The sequence below is a fragment of the Artemia franciscana genome, chromosome 3 (genome assembly GCF_032884065.1).
Source record: "Artemia franciscana chromosome 3, ASM3288406v1, whole genome shotgun sequence".
Lineage (NCBI taxonomy): Eukaryota > Metazoa > Arthropoda > Branchiopoda > Anostraca > Artemiidae > Artemia > Artemia franciscana.
The window spans coordinates 3719678-3739126 of NC_088865.1; the positions used below are offsets into that span (position 1 = coordinate 3719678).

The window sequence follows — 19449 nt, forward strand, 5'->3', positions numbered from 1 at the left end:
CTTTGATACACTGAATCTGATGGTGTGATTTTCGTTAATTCTATGACTTTTAGGGGATGTTTTCCCCTATTTTCTAAAATAAGGCAAATTTTCTGAGGCTTGTAACTTTTGATGGGTAAAACTAAACTTGATGAAACTTATATATTTAGAATCAGCGTAAAAATTCGATTCTTATATGTAACTATTGGTATCAAAATTCCATTTTTTAGAGTTACAACAGTTCGTTGCCAAGAACTGTTTGATAGCAGCAGGCTTTTTTTTCTGTATGGGTTTTGCACGATGTCATATCTTCCTCGGGCATTTAAAATCGTTGTTCTGTCCACCGTAAGAATAAACATTGTGCTCCATCCTCCCTTGCAATTTTCCGAAATAAAACTTGTGGTAGCTTAGCAGCGCCTGCAATTTATGCCTGTATTGGTACAGCCTTAGGGTTAGAATTAAGCACTTACTTTAGTAGCAAAAAGTGAAACTTTTACTGCCCATCATCTTGTTTCCATTAGTTGGGAAATACAGTTACCGAACATATACCACAGTCCAAGTGCTGGCTTCTTATTTTATACCCATTAATATCAGTGAACTCAATGAAATGATATTATTTTCACCTTAAAATATTGTAGCTGCACTAAGGCTCTAAAAAGAACTAAAGTACAAAGAACAAAACTCGGTTAAATATTTTCATATTTATTTTGTTTTTTAATTGAAAAATTGTGTTTAATAAATAAAACAATTTAAAATTCATGTTGATATGTTTTTTTTACGTAATATAGACACAGTGTGACACAAGCTTACTAAAAGTGGTAAGTTGGCAAGTTCTTCATTAATGAAAACTGCACAGGTAGTCAGTAAAATAATCGAATCAGTGGATTTGTAACTCGGAGTGTTCCGATTTTAGACAAATAACGACCTCAGTGGGTGAAAATGATTAAACAGACAGCTAAAATTCGTTGCTCCAGCGACTGAAGTCCGTTGAATTTTGAACCCGATCAGCTTGGTGAAAGTGAGGAAAGGTTTGAGAGCCAAGCCATGGCTAATTAGAGTAAAACCAAGACAGACAGTATCTGTGGGAGGCAAAGCTGCTATAACTTATTCAGAAATGTATTTTTCAGAATTGTATGATTTGTAACTCGGAACACTCTGACTTAAGATAAATAATAATGTTAGTGGGTAAAAAATGATGAAACTGACAGCTATAATTCTTTGCTCATCCTCTCCTACAAATAACTTTAATGGTATGATCCCTCTGCACACAGCTGTGAGGTAAACAGACCAGTGGTGTGTTTAAGAAATGAAGCTTAAGAATTCAATTGTATTTAATAATTTAATTATTTTATTTTATTAATTATTTTATTCTATTTAAATTATTAATAATTATTTTGTTCATTTTATTTAATATCAAAATTATTTTATTTTATTTTATTGATTTTATTTAATTATTTAGTGAATTTTTAGTTTGGTTCCCATAGTATCTCTCAAATATGAAACTCAGTTTTAAGTGTACTTCAATTACTTTTGACGGCGAGAAAAAGAGGAACTAATATGACGTAGTCATAACTGTCATGCTTAGCATGAGTAAAGTCAGTTGAGCTTTTCAATCTGGCAAGTATACCCTTATAATTGACCAATCTGGCAAAGTACACCCTTTTAGGTTTTATTGCCAAAGTAATTCAGTAAATCTTAACTTCATACAAAAATATTCTCTTTAAATGAGGATTAAAATTAAAAAAGCACACGCTTAAATACTAAACAATTTCCCTAGAAAATCATTTATTTCATGGACGGAGTCATATTGGCCTTTGGACGGTTCAATTAATTCTTTCAACAAATACAAAGGATAACGACGGTATTTTTACGCTCAATTAAGGTACGGCTCATCTAAAAATAAGTAACTTCCTCATCGTTCCATTCACTACAAGTTGCTGGAGTGTCATTATCGTAACCAATATCTGCTAAGCTTTGTGCTACTGCGGTGACAAGCTCCGGTGAAAAAAGTCTTGGCACCTCTCCAATTGCAGATGGACCACTTGTAATAACCTTGGCGTCTGTGTCTTCGTCAGTAAATCTTACAACTGTTCTATAATTAGGACGCGTTTCAGTCCTGGAAGACTCGCTACTTGTACTCTTTCCACTGACGTGCCGTATTCTGTTTTCTTGGAGATTTTTTAGAACAGAGTTGAGTTCTGCTATTCCAGGTGAGGATGGTCTGCCGTCACTTCTGATTAGGGTATGTTTTCGACCAAAGTTCAGGTTTTCTGTACTGGACGAAGAGCTTAGACTCAAGCCACTAAGACGTTTTTCACGTTTGTGCTCAATTTCTCCAATCACATGGCGAAATTCTTCACTTTCAGGAGATGTAGGTCCGGAAAGAGACTTCTTATCCTCCTGAAAAAAACATAACGGGATTTAACTTTTTTATTTCAAATGCGAGTGGTGACAGTTCAAAAGAGAGTAGCCAAGGTTTATGCTACTTATGTAGGTTTTTGTATGTTAAGTTTTCAGCAGTTTTACGTTTTTGGAAAGTTTTCTATAATTTTATAACTGAGATTCAGCAATACCTATATACCAAATTATAATTTTCCTCTGTATTCTATATTCGAAAAACATGAAATTCTATTATTTTCGAAGCAAGTTTAGATCATTCTCTTAGGAAAAGGCTAAGCAACAACATAATTCTGGCTTAGTAGAAGGACATTCCCAAGACTAATGAAACTAATGGTTGTATTTCGCCTTTCAGTTACAGATCAGAAACTCAAATATTTCCACGGACACATAAACCTTAAGAATACGAAGTTTCAACTTTCCTTCATGTTACTTTGGGCTCTTGTTGTTAAGAGGCAGTTACCACAAATTATTAATCTTCAGGTCAAAGAGTATGTTCAATTTAAAAGAGTGTAACTGGCACCAGTGTAGGGAAAAATAGACCAACATCGCCATCTAGCATCTGATGACAGTTGGCATTTTTTTCAAGATTTGTAATCGTTTTTCTTTTAGGATCTATGATCAGACACTTATTACTATACTAAGTTTACCTTTTACACAAATTAAATTAATTGTCTGGAAAACTGGAAAAATGTCAGATGTCGACAAATGCTAGATGCCGTTGATCTTTTGACGACACCAGCACCAGTTCCCCCTCTTGCAAGTCACCCACACTCGTTGCTTCGGACCTAGGGGCTAAAGGGCTAAAAAGCCCATTCTAGGGGCTTAGGGGCTAAAAAGATTTCAAAATTATTATGAAAATGGTGGAAGATGAAGAGGTACGTACACGTTTAATTTTCTTATAGGTGGCGACAATCTTCAAAAGAGCTAGAAATGGGCGATTTGCACCAAAAACTCTTAAGGAAATGCGAACATACAAATAACAGTTCAAATTGGGATAAGTCAATTTATTAGACAGTAGAAAACAATTACAAAAATTCTGAATATCATAGACCGTCATCAGCATCAGCAGAATTTATCTGCTGCTGACAATTGCTGTTTATGTGATCGAAAGATCCAGAATTTTTTATAATTATTTTTCACCGTATAATAAAAGGATTTTCCCCTCTTTGAACAATTGTTTGTACATCATAGAAATGAAGTCTGGTCTTCGAAAATACTTAGGAAATACGGAATGGTCTAAGGTAATTCTGGGAGGAGTTAAGCAGATGTCTTTACCATCCCTAGCATGTCTGTTCTAAGGAACGTACAGAAACACCTTCAGGTGGAGAGAACTCTTGTGAAAACTCCTTAAAATGTATGCAATCTAGCTATTTGAACAGATAGAAGCAATATTTTACTAATCAGACGTTCAGTGGAGAGATTCTAGCCATGGCTCCCCCTTTCTCCAAATTGAGGTGTCTACGCTACACATGTAAACAGTAATTTAGTTTGGAAGAATGGATCTAATTTCAAACATTCTCTAGCGCTGCCAATATTCTGTTAGAAATCACGTAATTCATTTTTGACATTAAGATTGACAAAATTTATATCTAGGTTTATAAAAAATCGAACATTTTTTGGAAATAAATTTTTATTTTTATTTTGAAACTGATTTATAAGACTTTGGAATGTAACCAAACGATATTTATTTTTTTGAAATTTTCGATCAGTAAAATATCTAAGCCAAAGAGTATGGGTAACTTATAAGTGTGAGAACTTGCACTAGTCAGGGGTGTAATTTGCTATGGGACAGGTGGTAAACTGCCCTCTCCAGGCCCATCTTTGCTTACCCTCACCCTCAGGTTTCAGTTTGCCCCCCATCTCAGCTGAAATATTAGTTTCTGTAAAAAAAAAACAACTGTCGAAACTAAGATCAAACTGCATAATTCAAGTATCCAGAGAAACAGGTCAGTTTTTTTTTCAGTATATCTTTGCCTTTATGGTAATTTATGGATCATTTTTTGTTTTCACTGTTATTTTCACTTCATTTAGGAAAATTGGTTCCGACTTCCCCCCCCCCCTCCTAGGATTTTGACTAAATTTCGCCACTGGAACCAGTGTCGAAAAATCTTTTTCTATCAAAGTCATGCGGCGTTAGTTTTCTGACTTATATTTGGCTGTTGTTTTTTGTGTGTGCCTTGTGACTGAATTAGGCCCATCTGGGATCCTGATAGCCATTTTTCAAAAATAAAATCATATCCTAAAGAATACACATTTATAAAAATGTACTTTTATTAAAACATTGGAGAAATTAAAATGTACTTGGCATTTTTTTTCAAGCTCTATAATCGTTTTTCTGTCAGGAACTCACATCAGATACTTATAAAACTACCCCAATTTTATTAATTACATTCATTAAATATTATGTACCTGGCAAAATGCAATGACTTTGTAATTCTTTAAGAAATACATCCCTATTAATCTACATATACATCGGTGTTTTCAGAAAGACCGTTGGAGGGGCTGAGACCCATACCTGAATGCGATATAGTATAAGAATAACTCATATTTGACCTTGAAAATGAGCGCAAAACAACCTTTCGTAGCTAGAATTCATTTATAAATAAATTTTTCTACTCCTCATTGAGGTTTTCCCTTCAACCTTGTTAATAAACCAAGCATACTTTTTTCAGTAGGTTACCAGGTACATTTTTTATTGTTATTATACTTTTTTTGAGTAAGAAAATATTTTTCAACTCATTGATCCTTGGTGCTGAGCCACCCCCCTTTACAAGCGCGTATCCAGGGGGAGGGTTCTGGAATTTGATCCCCACTCCCACGAAATGTTTTTCACGTAACAAAAATAGATATAAAATCTCCCCCCTCAGACAAAAAATTACAAATGCAAAAAATAGCATCCCCCCTTGATTTTGAGAAATAAATTTTTGTATCCTCATTAAAAAGTTCAGAAAAGTCTTTGCCATTGCAAAGTGGCAAGGACTGGTGCCACTGAAATTATCCCTTATTCTAGTCTCTCATTGGCCTGCACGGCCAAATGCAGGTGTGTTGCAGCATTAATAAAGGAAGTAGTTCTTTCCTTTTTTTTAGATTCATCTTTTACTAAAAAATACTTAAGTACTTTGAGTAGTTTTCCCTCGTTTTTCTTGATATTCTAATGAAAGTACAGAGGCAAGGGTAAAGCGAGCACTGCATAATTTAAACGTATAAAAAGGTACTATGTCAATTATCGTCCTAGGATTTGTACTTCCTCAAAACCTTTAAGCCACTAAGAAACTATCCAAAAATATGGTGCAAAAACTATTCGGTCACTTATTTCCTACATTGAATTATATATTTTTTTTCGACGATAAATCACAGCAGTCCAGTTTTTGTTCAAAAAAAATCACTCAGCGATAATTTATTACGCCCCCTGGCATTGTGTGCCCCTAGGCCCAGACCTCGGGGGCCAACTGGTAAATCCTGGCCTATTTCTGGTAGTATTTCTGGCATCCTGTGAATATTTTTTTGATAGAATTAATATTATTTTTACCTTTTGTATATGTTCCAAGTTGTATTTACCCTGATTTATCTGTCCAACAGCTTCTTCAAATGCATCAAGTTCACGTATATCAATGCTTGGGTATTTTGGGTATTTTGGCTCTTCTGTATTTTTTCTTTTTCTTAAATAAATATACCTTTAATATACGATACTTTTTTATACTTTCTTTTTATACCTTTAAATATAGCTTTAAACATACCTTTAAATATACCTTTAAATATAAAGGTTTTACCTTTTTTATACCTTTAAAATATACTTTCTATTTTAAAAATACCTTTAATATACAACATAAATATACCTTTTGTATATGTTTCAGGCTGTATTTACCCTGCTTTATCTGTCCAACAGCTTCTTCAAATGCATCAAGTTCACGTGTGTCAATGCTTGGGTAGCTAGCTCTTCTGTATTTTTTCTTTTTCTCACTTGGTCGGGTCTTGAATTTGAACAGATGGGCTATGGAGAGTAGAGGATGGCTTGAAACAGATTTTGGTGTAGCTGGTGTATAAGGAGTAGAGGGTGGAGGAGGTGGAGGTGGAGGAGGGATTTTAAAACCTCTCAATTCTTCTTCCAATTGCATTACTGTAAGAAAAATAAAACTATCACTGATTGTAATTGTAGTCAATATACTAAGCTTTATGATATGTGAAGGTACATGTAACGTATGACTACAAGGAAACGTGCAAATTCTTCTTTAAATATATGATTGGGGGGGGAGGGACTTCAACTTGTGACTTTTACAACTAATTACCCCGGAGGGACGTTGTAGGGCTCGACATTTTTTATTTTCCAAAATTCTTCGATTATACTTTTTGTCCTCTAAGAGAGGGGGGGGGGGGGGGCTTAAAGTATTGTATGAGTACTATTGAATGAGTGGCATATTTCGAACAATTGTTGCTATTACATTTTGAAAGCATTATATCGCAATAAATTAAAATATGAATTTATTCACTTTATTGTCTGCTAGTTGGCACTTTATAGTTTATAGTTGGCTAGGTAACACTTTTCGTTATTCTTTTGCTCATGAAAACAAAATGAGTAAACAAATTCATGAGATCAAGAGACTATGCAGTAGATTTAATTTCAACAGTTAGTGACATCTACAAAGCTCGATGCGGCTTTTATTAATAATAATTTTGTATCAGTTCAATATATATGCAATATACATTCGGGTATCATAAATACATAAAATACTCGAATAATCAGTATTCATTTTGTGAGCACAACCAGAAAGACTTTTTCCTAATAAACACACAAATATGCATTTTTTTTAAAAGAAACCCCACCAAACCCGATATTTTTTTTTGCTCTCAATACCGGCTCTCTATACAATATTATGTGTGGGTGTTTATTGATCATTTCTACAGTTACAATGAGGATGATGAATCGTAACTTCTTCTAAGAAAGTCAGTGTATTATGTCTATTCTTTGTTTAACTTTGATAGTTCGGACGTTACTACTTGTAAAATAAATTATCAAATTTTTTTTTCATTCATGTGCTATTTTTAAGAAGATCAAATTACTGAATTGGAAATTTCTATATGAACACTAATTTCATAAGAAAAAGTCACGATTATCCTAACTTTCTGCGAAAGGACGTACTTTAGCCATAATTATTGTGAATCAGATACGATTATGTCGTTTTATGCAGTTTATATGATAAAATTCCAAGAAATATAACTTATTGCTGACTAGTAGCCAACACACAAAATGTTAATTTTAACTTATTCACCTTAACTTCACAGAAGATCGATTTGCTTCCAAAAACTTCTTGTGATGCATTTTAATTTCTCCAATGTTTTAATAAAAGCACATTTTTATAAATGTGTATTCTTTAGGATATGATTTTATTTTTGAAAAATGGCTATCAGGATCCCAGATGGGCCTAATTCAGTCACAAGGCACACACAAAAAACAACAACCAAATATAAGTCAGAAAAAAATTTATCAAAATATCAAAAAGTTATTAAAAAAAGTAAAAACAATTAAAACTCGCAAAATTAAAAGGGAATAAACTAAATGAAAAAGCAAAGGCAGTTAAACAAAGCATAGGTTACACGTGTTAGCTAAGAGTGAAGGAGACTAGGAAGACCAGACGAGATGAGAAGGCAGGGACAAAATTGCCGGAGCCTAAATTACAAAGAGATCGGTACCATAGTTTTTTCTAATATGGATATAAGTAACAAGTATTCTTTTAATCTATTTTTTATTTTATTTTTAAGCTCAGTCTAGATTAAGTAAGTAAGTAAGTATGACGGCACTGGACTCCTAAGGTCCAAACTGGTGGTCTTGGATTAACCCTGTTATGGAAAGCATGACGTTTGAAAAAGATTGACGTTCATATTTAAAAATTCAGTGTATTATCGTGTTTTCCATTTTTGGTCTCGATTCGCCAACGAAGGGGAATTGTCGAGGGGAACTTCCATGGGACGGGGATTTTCCACTGAAGAGTAATTTTCCGCTGGTGGGGGGGATTTTTCTTTGAGGAGTTTCCGTAAGGGGAAATTTTCCACATGGGGGAATTTTACATAGGGAGAACTGTCCTTGTGGAGAACTGTCAGATGGGAGGTTTCCTTAAAATTTCTGTCTTTTGAGATTGCAACAAGGTGCGAAGGGTAAGCTAGTACTGAATATATTTTCTATTCCTCAATTTTTCTCTGGGAGGGTGGGGGGGGGGAGATAAGTCACCTTTCTTTCGCAATGCCGCATTTTCCATTTCCAATAGTAACGATTTCCTCTTCTGATTATCCAGTTCCATGGTAAGAGCATTTGGTTGTAGCTTATTTCTAACATTCCTCTCAATAATAGACTCAAGCAAATTTTTGTGACCCTGCTGGGTCAACTGAGCCTGTGGGATCTTCACTGATATGTCCCTGGGGTCTATTTGCAGCTGCCGAGACGTGTTGACCTCCTAAAAATAGAAAAACATAGTTGATTATGTTGGGAACTAAACAAAACGTTCTTTTTTTAGATTAAAAATCTAATACAAATGATTCTAACAGGAACTTATTGACACTATATTCAAAATCCCAATTTTTCCATCGCTTGTAGTTATTGAACAATTTTTTTAGCCATTTTGTTTAAATTTGGGTGCTCTAGATTAATTTTTCTTTTAAATTTTTACACTTGAAAAAAGTTTTCCAAATAAAGTCATATTTTGTCACCTTCTACTGTCACGTTGTCATTAAATTTCGTCGTATATATACATATACATATATATATATATATATATATATATATATATATATATATATATATATATATATATATATATATATATATATATATATATATGTATATATATCTTTTAATTTTAACAGTGTAAGAAAGTTGAGCAGTTGTGAAGACACAACTCCTAAATACAACTATATTTTTTCTATTTCTACTGCCATTTTGCCAATTTCAGTCGTTACATTTTGTCATCTACTTTTCCCCTAAATTTTGACAGGTAAATAGAGTTTTCTAAAGCAGTTCTGAAGACTCAATTTTAAAATCTAACCATATTCTGTCTTCCTCTATTGTCATTTTGTCATCAAACTTCGTCACATTTCTTAAATTTTCATTTTTTGACAGCTTAACAATTTGTTCTAAAGAAGCTGTGAAGAATTAATTCTGAAATGTAATCATATTTTGTCTTCTTCTATTGTTGTTTTGTATATTTTTGCTATCGAATTTTGTAATTTTTCCATTTCTGCGTTTAGTACGCGAATAATCTCTTGATTTTTTTTGGCATGAAATATCAAATATTCCAAAACAATAACGTAAAATATATTGATCCAAGACGAACTTTACTTACATTTTCGGTTTTATCAACCAAAAATACATTACAAAATTTTACCAAAATTCCGATTTTTTTTAAAATACAGATTTTGCTTATTTGCCAATACACTAGGAACCAAAATTCAAATTCTTTAACACAAAAATTAAAATAACTAATTCTAACCGAACTTGGTACGTCAGACTAAAAATGAGTTTCTAATTTAGCCAGAAGCGTCAAACTTACGGTTATTCTTCTTCTTTTTTTTCTTACTTTTTCTCTTTCTCTTTTTTTATCTTTTTTTTTCTCTTTTTCTTTTTTTTCTTTCTCTTTTTTTATAGAGTGCCGTCATCAATATGTATTATTAGGCTGTATTAATTTTCATTCTTTTTGTTAAAATTAAATTAAATGAATATTAATAGACAATGACCTGCGTTTTCACTTTATCTTTCGTTATTAACTGTCTGGGGACGGCAGTGGAAAAAGTGTATCAACCCAACTTAAACTCAATGCTTAAGACTTGGTGTCCGTAATTCGTCCGGATTTTTTCCCTTCCGGAAGTACATCTATTTATTTTCTACTGAAAACCACCAAGATTTTACAGATTGTCCGAAAATAAAAATGGAAGCACTGTTGAAAAGGTTCATTCAAAACAGTGGTATATAAGAAACGGTATAGAAAAACTCACGGCTATTTTTTCCATGTTAGATATTGTTAGCAAACTAGCAACAAGAGACGTTTAAGGACATTGATTTTGGATTTTGTTCATTTCCCCGATCTAGCCCTATAATCGGTGTTGGTTGGCCACTTTTTTAGTAAACTTTTTTTTTTTTTTTTTTTTTTTTTTTTTTTTTTTTTTTTTTAACTGACACTTATCAGATCTTGCTTCTTTGTCACTTAGTGGTAAGAGAGAATCAGGACTCCCATGTTGGCATTAAGTCAATCAGTTGTTCCTGGTAAACGTTAATTACATACTCCACCCGCTCGACTCGAACATAAGCAAAAAAGCAGAATCAAAGCGACACATTTAATCAAAGTGGGCAACCCAAAGCCCCTCCCCCGCCAGAGAGAATCAGAACATTTCTTCACAACTTAAACTCCAATGCAGGGCTCTAATGTTGTCATTTAATTACATCACCCCACACTTCCGACTCAAATATAAGCAAAAAGGCAGAATCAAAGAGATATATTGATGAAAATGGGCAACCCTGAGCCACATCACCCAGCCATGGCATCCCGAGCAATTGTCCTGGTTGCCCCCCCCCCGCTTTTTGAACGACTCTGCACACACAACTAAGTTTGTCCGTCTTTTAACTTTTCGACTTAAAAGCTATTCTAGCATAGTCCTCTTGGATATAACGGTATTGATAAGAATTCGGCTCATCTGGGCTTGTGACATGCTGGTTAACGTGACGGACTTTCTTGAAAAACTTAAACAAGGTTTATTTCTTTCCGAGTTTGCAATTGGACTAGTCAGACATGTAACTATGTTTCTGTGTCCCTATTTTGACCCTTGTCGAAGGTAGAGATACAGAAGAGGCGACCTTAAGAGCATGCGTCAACTCAGCTAGAAAGTAATCAAGGTCCAGTGGGTTCACAACCAGTGAAACAGACCGAAGGTGGAGATGAACTGATTTTCATCAGCAAAGAATCAAGAGTGAACTGAAAGGACGATACATCTATGTAATCCCCTGATACTTTTGTAAACCAACAGGGTTTTGTTTTATTTTGCGAAGGAAAACGGTTTGTTAAGTTTATGAAGAACTTTATTGACACCGCAGGAGTCCCACATAACGGGTCATTTTTTAAGCTTTGCTGCACTTATACTATACTTTCTGCTTTCGTAGACTTTCCTGTTCCTGTACATTAATCTCAAACTATTATCCCACACTACTAGATATTGGCAGTATTTTTCAAATAACTTATACACCGTAATTACTAACTCTTAATATTATCGTATCACTTCGAAAAATTTACTATAGTATCGGTAAGCTGGTTGGCATAAATGATGCTTTTGGTGAAACATGGAAACCTTAAGCATGTATTGAACTTCTTGACAATACTTCATTTTCCATCGAAAACCATCGTTTCAGGTCAGACAATTAAATAAAAAAAAAAAGTTTTTTTTTAACTGCAAGTAAGGAGCGACAATAAAACTTAAAACAAACAAAATTATTCCGTATATGAACGGGGTTGTTCCCTCCTCAAAGCCTCGCTCTTTACGCTAAAGTTTGACTCTTTCTCACAACTCTACTTTTTAAAGCAATAAAAAACTAGTGTAAGACTAAAGTGTGGATGGTAAGACTAAAGTTTAGTGTAAATAGGGTAAGACTAAACTTGATGAAACTTATATATTTGAAATCAGCATAAAAATGCGATTCTTTTGATGTAACTATTGGTATTAAATTCCATTTTTTAAAGTTCCGGTTACTATTGAGCCGGGTCGCTCCTTACTACAGTTCGTTACCACGAACTGTTTGATCAATTGCTGTTCAAAATTTTAATACATATAATCAGTAGTAAAAACTGCGACTTCTACCAACAACTCAATGCACAATCAAGCCGCCTGAGACCAACCAGCTGGCATATTTCTCCTCCATCCCAATCTATTCATACTTCACTCTTTATCCCTAGGGGGTGCCCACGCCCCCTTGAGTACGTCTCAGAACGCCACGTATGTCACACAGTTCCGTCATGCTAAGCAGATTTCAGCCACGCTTGGCATGAACAACCTGATGTAAGTGATTTCTGAAAGTGGGTACCCCCTCGCTTTACCCCCACCCATTGAATTGCAGTTTCTTTTAAATATTTTCTTGTGACCTCTCAACATCAAATTCGGGGACAACCTCGCTTTAGCTCGGCTCAAGATCGACGGCCAAGAAGCACAATCTTAAACAATTTGTCATCTTTCATCCCTAAGATGTGGCCTAGCCAACTTAATCTTTCTTTCATCATAGCCCTAGAAAGTGGGATTGAACTACATTTTTCCTACAGCTTACATTGGTCAATAAGAATAATCTGTAAAAGAACCTAAATATTTCCCGAGATGAATCTTACAAGAATTACCTAATTTCGGTATATAAAATAATGGGAAAAATCTTGCTTTTATTAGGTGTGTGACGCATTACTAGTACTTATACTACTAACAACTCATTGTGGCACCAAGTCACTGGAGGCTAACACAGTTGCACAAGCTCCTCAGGACCCAAATCTGTTAAAGTTCATTCATTAGCACCTCTCATGAAGTCTAATTCCCTTTAAACCCGTTCTTATGACGTTTCCTTACCCGATTTGAGAGAATACTGCTTCTCCGCGGGCCCCAGATAGATGCCTAAAAAGTACAATTTTTGGCAACTTGTAGGCCATCGCCCATAACCTTAACCTTTCTATCATTATAGACTTAGAGAGTAAGATCGAGCCATGTTTTCTTACAGTTTATTGTCTGATGTACGGCAGTCAAACGATTACCTAGAATTATCCTTAGACAATTCATTTGGATAGCATCTGGTCTGATATAAATGCCAGCATCAAAAATACGGCCCATGTACGGCCTGTCAAGTCTTAAATACACTATCAGGTTCACTTAAACAATAACAAGTCAAGCCACTAATAGCCGTATCCGTCAGAGACAATATAAAATACACTTGAATCGTTAAAACATAAAACAATATTGTTTGTGCGTTCGTCACTTTGTGTCATTTATGGGGGACTATACTGAACAAAAAGGTGAATAAAGATAGCTATTTAGGAATCAAAAAGAATAAATAAGACTTAAAAAGTTAACCCTAACAATACTGGCTATTGCGGTTAAAATATACTGGCAATAATGTATTGACAAAAATTTCAGTATGAGATTATCAGTGCCATTGGAGGCAACATGACTACCCCCTAGGAGAGAGGGTATGGAAATGGGGCTGGTTGACCTCAATTTTCTTTTGGGCTTTAAAAGAAGTAGTATAGTTTTAGATATCCGACTGAAGAATCCCCCTTCCAACTCTCTAGGATTACTTCTTTAATACGAGGTGGCTGAAAAAAAGACAATTATTGTATGCGAGTCCCATATCTCCTTATTGGGTCATCCTAGCCTATAACCCGTCATAAGCCAAGGTGGAAAATGCTCCAGACTTGACAATTATGATTTATGATCATTTTTTTACAATTTCTGGTGTGAAGCAAATTAAAAAAAAATAAATAAATAAACTGATGGAAAAAGATTGTTGACACTAAAAAAAACAATTTTTTTTTTAGTTCAACTTATAATGTAAACACTAACACATACTACAACATCCATAGGAGTGATGTTCACACTGGACATTTTTAGACTGAATAGCCCGAAAAATCGTTCAGATATAAGGTTTGATTATATAAGCATAACAGAAAACATCCTATTAACCTTTTCATAATATATGATAAACAACCTGGATTGAAAATAAAGATAGGATAGTTCAAAACAGACTACAAGAAAAAAACACACATGACAATAGCAGATTTGATCCTATTTCTAGGCTGTTACGTATCTTTTTATGCTGCCCTTTTTTTCGCAACCTTGCGTAATTATGGGCACGTTGGGTAACGAAAAGATTGATCAGGTGGGCAGCTTCATTTACCTTGGTAGTATTATTAGTAAAGACGGTGGGGGCAGTGAAGACGTTAAAAGTATAATAGCTTAGGCTCAGGGTGTTTTTTTCACAGTTAAAAAAGGTTTGGAACAAGAGGAAGATAAGTCTGCAAACCAAGATTAGAATATTGGAAGCAACAGTAATGACAGTGGTCAAATATGGCTCTGAAGCATGGGCGCTTCGAAAAGCGGACGAAAATTTACTAGATGTTTTCCAGAGAAATTGCCTACGGATTGTTCTGGGGACTGACCGTATTTCAAACAGTAGGTTGTATGAAAAATGTGATTCAATCCCACTTTTCTAGGGCTATAATGAAAGAAAGGTTGAGATGGCTAGGCCACGTTCTGCGGATGAAGGATGAAAGATTGCCGAAGATTGTCCTTTTTGGCCAACCAGCTGGGGCTACACCGTTTTACCGTTTCATAATACATGGCAAATAGCCTGCATTAAAATAAAGACACATTTAGCTATGTTCAGAGGCACATGAAAGAATATGTTATGCATTATCAAGTCGAAAAAGGAACTCTTCAAAATGGAGGTAGTTCTGGCCTCTTTCTCCGTGAATTATAGATGTAAATACATTTTAATAATAGTTCCTACTTCTGCTTTTTTCGCCACCATTGAATTAGTAGTGGAAAAATTCTCCATGGAACTTCCAGGCGCAAGGTGCGCCGTATTTAAGTTCATGGTTGCAACAGGAGCTGCAACCTAGTAAAGTGCGAGCCATAGTCCATAGTAACCAGAAGTTAAAAACGCGTTTTGAAAAAAAAAACTGCCTAGTGAAAACAAATTGCCATCTGATACTGAAGTAAGAATGGTAACTAGTGTTTTGGTTAATCTTAAAAGTAAAAGTTTATAGCGAAAATAAATTCCTGTTGATTTTGAAAAAGGGCCTGAAACCCAGGGCTGTATCAGGATTTTTTTGGGAGGGGGTGGTGTTTAACAAGAGAATTTTTCGGGGGGGAGGGCTACACAAAACACCTAAAAACGCATAAGAAATTTTGTATCCATTTTTTTACGTTTTTACAAGTCAGACAAACATTTTGGGGGGGATTCAAACCCCTAAACCCCCTGGATACGGCCTTGATGAAACTCATTCAAAATGGCGCTGGATAGAAATAAAAATTGCACCATTGAAATCAGCATGGTAATTAGTAATTCAGTCAATCTTAAAAGTAAAAGTTTATTGAGAAAACAAATTTTAAATGATTTTGAAAAAGAGCCTAAAACCCCCCAAAAACGGCATCAGATCAAAATCAAAGTTGCACCACTGGAATTAGTAGGGTCAAAAAACTTTTATAGGGTAATTAGAGTTGTATAGTTGCCCACATTGAACAACAAAGAAATCACTTTTTTGCATGGGTAGTACTGATATGTCCTTTTTTCCTTTTTTTTAACCAGGGCTAGCGAGTTACCAGAAAAACATAATGTGATGTTTAATGGCTCATTCGAGCGGAAATTAAAATTGCTAGTGCCCTTTTAATTGACCAAACAGATTGGAGGGCAGCTAGCACCCTCCCCCGAGTCCCCCCAGCCCAAAGGCCCCTCTCCTGAAGTCGGCCGATCAGAATAATGAGATGGTAATTTTTTTAGCATAGTTGAAAGGTGCAATAACCATACTTTTGGTGGTGACCTGACACTCCATAGTCCCTGAGAAAAGGGCTGTAAATCACACAATTATGGTCCTACAAAATCCAATAGATTAAATCAGATTAATAGAGTTCGTCGTTCAGTCGGTAGAGCTTTAACTTTGAATTAGGACGTCAAAGGCTCAAGTCCTTAAAGGGATTTTTTTTTATCAGTCATGGTTTTGTGCCTTCTATATGGTTGTGTGGATAACCTGCACGTGTTAAGGCAGACTACGGTGATTCTGAACAAATGTTGTTTTTCTTACTGACTAACCTCCGACTAACCTCCAAAATTTGACCGATTGGAACTAGATTTTTTTTCCTGATAATTTCTGGATGAAAAAAAAAAAAAACACTTCGCTTTTGTTTTACCTTTTTTTAGTATTTTGGAAAAAAATTAAATCAATTTATTCGAATTTGTCAAATCATTGTTTCTTTTGGTTCCCATAGTCTTTAAAGAAAGGGTTTCCTAGTATTTATATCCTAGTATTTGTTATTGGGAAATATTCGGACATTTCTAGAGTGGAATTTTTGTAGGGGGAGGGGGATTTTCCAAGGGAAGAGTTTTCCATGGGAAAGGAAGCTTCTGGGGGAATTTTTCAGGAGAAAGTTTACAAGAGGGATGGAGTTTCACTAGTATTATTTGAAAACCGTCACAAATTAAATTAAAAAAAAAAAAAATCAAACTGAAGTAGGCTAAGGAACAATGCTAAAACTTAAAACGAACAGAACTTATTCTGTATATGAAGAGGGAGGGCTTCCCCCAAGTAAAAATAAATAGATCATGGCAGTGTTTGTTCTATATTAAATTTTAATTAAAAACGGGCAGAGATTAGTTTAAAAAAAAAAAACAAAGTTATTCGAAGGGAAGTAAGGACCGAAGTTGAAACTTAAAACGAACAAAAATTATTGGTTCACAGTCTATCTCACAAACTAGTGCAAATAAACCAACTGATAATATTCCCTAAGTTTGTATGATTATAGAAAATTAGTGCTTTACTGAAAACACACAGAGGCCAGAATAAAAAACAAAAACAAACAAGAATACTGACTTAGGAGTCAAAAGTAAGTATACAGCCTGACAACAACACATCAATCTATAACACTTTTCATAGTCTTACAGCAGCTCTGATATTAGTAACTTCCAGTATACAATTAAAACAATCTTAAAACTTAAGCATAAAATAAATATTATTTTAATAGCCGTAAAGTCATTGAACAGCACACACAAATAATGAATTGATTTATCGGGTAGCATTTTGGTCTTTCAAAGCCAAAACGATATTCAATCATTGAACTGAGGTCATTGTGCAGAAGTGACAAAAAAAAATATAGTAGTGATATAAATAGTAGAGATACAAAGAAAATAAATAAATAAAGCGGCGATCCTAAAATGCTTTATTTTTTTTAAAGTGTCCTTAATCGGTTTGCTTCTATTGTACTAAAACTTCTAAATTATTTTGTGTTTTCAGTAAAGCGCTAGTTTTCTATAATCATACCAACACAGGGAAATATTATCAGTTGGTCCATTTGCCCTAGTTTTATTGATGTATATTAGATAAACTGTGAAGCTATGATTTTTGTACGTTTTAAGTTTCAACTTCGCTCTTTAGTTTCCTTTAAAAACACTGTTTTTTTTTAATTAATTTGTTTCAACACTGATCCAACGCTTTTTTGTTATTAATTAAAAAGAAAAAAAAATCGAAACAGACGTTCTTCAAAGAAAAGTAAAGGACATATGAACTTAAGCTCGGCAGAAATAAACACCTATATTAATTCAATCTCAAAACGACCAGAAGTTACTATAAAGAATAGATGAAAGCCAAAACGAACTATAAAGAAATTGTATAAACAGTCACAGCAAACAAACATTCAAGAGATGCTAATGTATGTGAATAAATGAATCTTATACCGAGTAAAACTTAAACTTAATACGCAGATAAAGCTAAAAACGACCGAAATCACTACAAACACGATTTTGGACAAAGAGTACAAGAGAAAAGGGGTAAGCTTTGGCTGTAAAAGTCTAAAGCCTACTGCGTCGCTGGCGCTTTACTGAAAACGAATTTTATTACGAATATTTTGTTTTGTTTGTTTTGTATTTTTAATGTTGTAATCAATATTGAAAATATAAAAAATAATGTGAAACAAAATCTTGAACTGATGAGTTTTTAGCAACCAATATTATTATATATCGTATATTCAGTTTAACTTCATTAGTTCTTTCCAAGGCTTTTCCAGACACATGTAGTTTTCACTACAAACAAGAGTTTGGCTACTGCCCTCCCTAACTGTAAAAGTTTAAAACCCTCCGTGTAATTGACGCTTTACTGGAAACGAATTATATTACAAATATTTTCTTTTGTGCTTATTACAACCTTGAAAATGAAAGAAAAAATTACAATGAAAGGGAATTTTGAACTGATTAGCTTTCTGCAATTGATATCATTATATATCGAATATTTAGTTTAATTTTTTATTATTTCTTTCCATACTCTTCAAGACATATATAGTTTTCATTAAAGTGCTAATGAAACAAAGGTAATTAACCATGAAGAAAAAATATACTATTAGAATTTTCGACTAGTACCCTGTTGGAACATAAAAATCGCTGTCTTAGCAATGGTGTCCCACCTTTTCTAATGGGGCCAGACATAGCCCTAGGCTCTGAACAGAATTTTGCTGTTCAATGTCTTCTGTGCTTATATCTTCGAAAGCTAGTTCATATTGCCAAATGAAGCCTATTTGGAAAAAAAGAATCAAAACCTTTTGTACATAGGTTAAAGGTACCGTCAGTCCCCATTGAGGTGGGGCTTGGGCGCATTTAGAAAGAGCAATCAAGAGAGAACCCAATTTATATTTTTACCCTCTAACAAACTGTGATCTTCTTTATTGCAACTAGACATCAAACAGAGGAACAAAATAATACCCAACAACACCACTAGTAAAATTCTAATTATTGGAATTACTAATCAGGCAATTAATAATTCAAAATTCAAAATAGTCACTTTAATAGTATAATAATTTCAGCCAGTCTAACTAGGAAATAACTACCAGTAAAAAACGCAAACGTCCAAAAGCAGTTTTTTACCGTTTTCTGTCCATAATGTGTTACAATCCTTATTTTATTTCCTTCTTCGTTTTTCATTACTGAAAATGAAAATTAGCTTCACAAGGTTTGCCTGCTTGGAAGCAAATGGTAAACATTATTGCGGAATCGAATTGCGCGAAACTTCCTGAGGGTGAGTAATTAATTCAACCCTTTTTGACAGGTGATCAATTGAATTTTCCCACAAAAATCCTTCTGGAAGGTGTTTGCCCATTGAAATATATAATGTGTAAAAATGATGTTTAAAGAAAATTTAGATGTTTTGTCAAAGTGCAACTGATTTTAAAAACAAAACATTTGCCCCCCAAAAAAGGCAACGGTGGCGTAAGGGTTATTTATGAACTAGCTATGACAACAAAAAACTCTAACTTCATTCTTATTGGGGCAGCTATTATAAATTGTATTTATGGTCTATTCCAGCT

At 34.2% G+C, this 19449-nt stretch overlaps 1 protein-coding gene across 1 annotated transcript; it reads right to left on the reverse strand.

The window, feature by feature from the left end:
• Positions 1–1747: 1747 nt before the first annotated feature.
• LOC136024768 (shootin-1-like) lies at positions 1748–19115 on the reverse strand. Its single transcript, XM_065700221.1, has 4 exons — positions 19010–19115; positions 8603–8825; positions 6216–6496; positions 1748–2379 (listed from the first exon to the last, which is right to left on the reverse strand). The coding sequence occupies exons 1-4, from the start codon at positions 19064–19066 to the stop codon at positions 1873–1875; spliced, it is 1068 nt and encodes a 355-aa protein (XP_065556293.1). The 5' UTR covers positions 19067–19115; the 3' UTR covers positions 1748–1872.
• Positions 19116–19449: the final 334 nt, after the last annotated feature.